This window comes from Nematolebias whitei, chromosome 15 (assembly GCF_014905685.2).
Source record: "Nematolebias whitei isolate Nwh7 chromosome 15, NemWhi1, whole genome shotgun sequence".
NCBI lineage: Eukaryota > Metazoa > Chordata > Actinopteri > Cyprinodontiformes > Rivulidae > Nematolebias > Nematolebias whitei.
The window spans coordinates 18,957,992-18,960,251 of NC_056512.1; the positions used below are offsets into that span (position 1 = coordinate 18,957,992).

Here is a 2,260-nt window from a genome sequence, read left to right on the forward strand (position 1 = left end):
GACCTCTAAATCTCCAACAAGTTCAGGTTAGACCAGCAGAACCCAGTCTTTTTTCCATCAGTCCACTGCTGTGTTTTTGTGTGAAACTAAAAAAAAAAGTTTTTTCCCTGACCGGGAATCTAACCCGCGGTGAGAGCCCCGAATATGAGTTTTTTATAACCCTTGTGCGTTCTTAGGGGTCGGGTGGACCCCGACGCGAAGAGCGACAGCGACGCTGTCCGTCTTTGTGCGGGAGAGTCCCCGCGGGGCCCCGATGGCTAATCATTTACGCGTCGTTCAAACGCCGCGAGTCCGGAAGCGGCGGAATGGCAACCGACCGCGCGTCGCGCTGGCACTGGAACGCGCGCGAGGCGGGCCCGCTCGTGTGCGTGCTGAGCCGGGGCTCGCCGCTGCGTCGCCGCATTGTCCCAAGACGCGTCGGACGAAGAGGAGGCGTCTTCGGGCGATGACGCCGTCGAAGCAGACGAAGAACAAGCAGATGAAGAAGAGGAGGAAGAAGAAGAAGAGGAAGAAGAAGAAGAGGAGGAAGAAGAAGAAGAAGAAGCGCCGGACGGGTGGCGGGCCGCGCCGCCGAGATGGACGAACGTCGTCCCCCCGCGTCCCTCGCCCGAACCGAGCGGCGGTCCCACGTCGTTGGCGACGCGCGAAGGCGGCGGAGAGAGCCCCGTGGCCGCCTTCGCGCTCTTCTTCACGCGGGCCATGAATGAGACGGTGGTGGCGGCGACCAACGCGGCCGCGGAGCATCGTCCGCGGTGGCGTCGTATGGGCCGCGCAGAGTTTCGCGCGTACGTGGGGCTGCTGGTGCTCGCGGGCGTGTTCCGGTCGCGCGGCGAGGCCTGCGAGAGCCTGTGGTGCGCCGAAACGGGGCGCAGGGTGTTCCGCGAGACCATGCCCCTCGGTCAGTTCCGGGTGTACTCGGCCGCGTTGCGCTTCGACGACCGCGAGACGAGGGACGCGAGACGTGCCGCGGGTGACCGCCTGACGCCCATCGGGGAGCTGTGGCGCGCGTGGACTGAGCGGCTGCCGCTGGCGTATCGCCCCGGCGACAGCGTGACAGTGGACGAGCGGCTTGTTCCGTTCAGGGGTGAGTCGTGGTTGGAGACGTAGCGCGCACGCGCTCGAACCACCTGGCGCGCGAGGCTTTGGATGTCGCACGATGTGCGCGTGTTTTCGTTCTTGGTGTGCCTTTTTTTAACCCCCCCCCTCTTTTTTTTTCTTTTTCGTGCAGGACGTTGCGGCTTCCGACAGTACATGCCCTGCAAGCCGGCTCGCTACGGGCTCAAGCTGTGGGTGGCGTGCGACTCGCGCTCAAGCTACGCGTGGCGCATGCAGGCGTACGTGGGCAAGCGCGACAAGACGGCGCCGCCCGAGCGGGACCTGACGCTGCGCGTGGTGCTAGACCTGACCGAGGGCGTTCCCGCGGGCACCCTCGTAACCATGGACAACTTCTTCACCTCGCCGCGCCTGGCGACGAGGCTGGCCGCCGAGCGCGGGCTCCACCTGCTGGGCACGCTGCGCGCCAATCGCGCTCGCGGACTACCCCGCGCGCTGCTGGAGTCGGCACGGGAGCCGCGGTCGTGCCGGTTCGCCTTCACGCGCGACGCGTGCGCCGTCTCGTACGTGCCCAAGTGGGGCATGAACGTGCTGCTGCTGACGTCCGAGCCCTCGCTGCTGAGGCTGCCGGACGACGAAGAGGACACGCAGCGGCCCGACGGCAAACCACCCGCGCTCCTGCGCTACAACGCGACTAAGGGCGGCGTGGACAACCTGGACAAGGTGACGGCGGCCTACAGCGTGCGACGGAAGACCGCGCGGTGGCCCGTGGTGCTCTTCCACAACGTGATCGACGTGTCGGCGTACAACGCGTTCGTGGTGTAGCGCGAGCTGCACCCCGACTGGCTGCGGGGCAAACGCGATCGCCGCCGGCGTTTCCTGGAGCAGCTGGGGCTGGAGCTGACGCGTGACCTGGCCGCGACGGTCGCCGCCGACGAGCCGCCGCCGCCTCCTCCTCCTCTTTGCCTCGCCCTCACTACAAGGAAGCGGTGCAGTGTCTGCCCGCGCGCCAAGGACGTCAAGACGCGCGCCGCCTGCGGCCGTTGCGCCGCGCCCCTGTGCCTGGGGTGCGCGGCGCTGCTGTGCCCCTCGTGCCTCCATGGAGCGCGGCGCTAGACGCCCCTGTTTGTATTTTTTTCCCCTTAAAAAAAACCACATATAATAAAAAACACGCAATTAAACCATAGACGTGCGTCGTTTTTTTTTT

General features: G+C 65.6%; 1 protein-coding gene across 1 annotated transcript; it reads left to right on the forward strand.

Annotated features, from left to right (window-relative positions):
- Window positions 1–699: 699 nt before the first annotated feature.
- LOC119421996 (piggyBac transposable element-derived protein 4-like) lies at window positions 700–2,169 on the forward strand. Its single transcript, XM_037689348.1, has 3 exons — window positions 700–1,084; window positions 1,229–1,824; window positions 1,879–2,169. The coding sequence occupies exons 1-3, from the start codon at window positions 700–702 to the stop codon at window positions 2,167–2,169; spliced, it is 1,272 nt and encodes a 423-aa protein (XP_037545276.1).
- The last annotated feature ends 91 nt before the right edge of the window (window positions 2,170–2,260 follow it).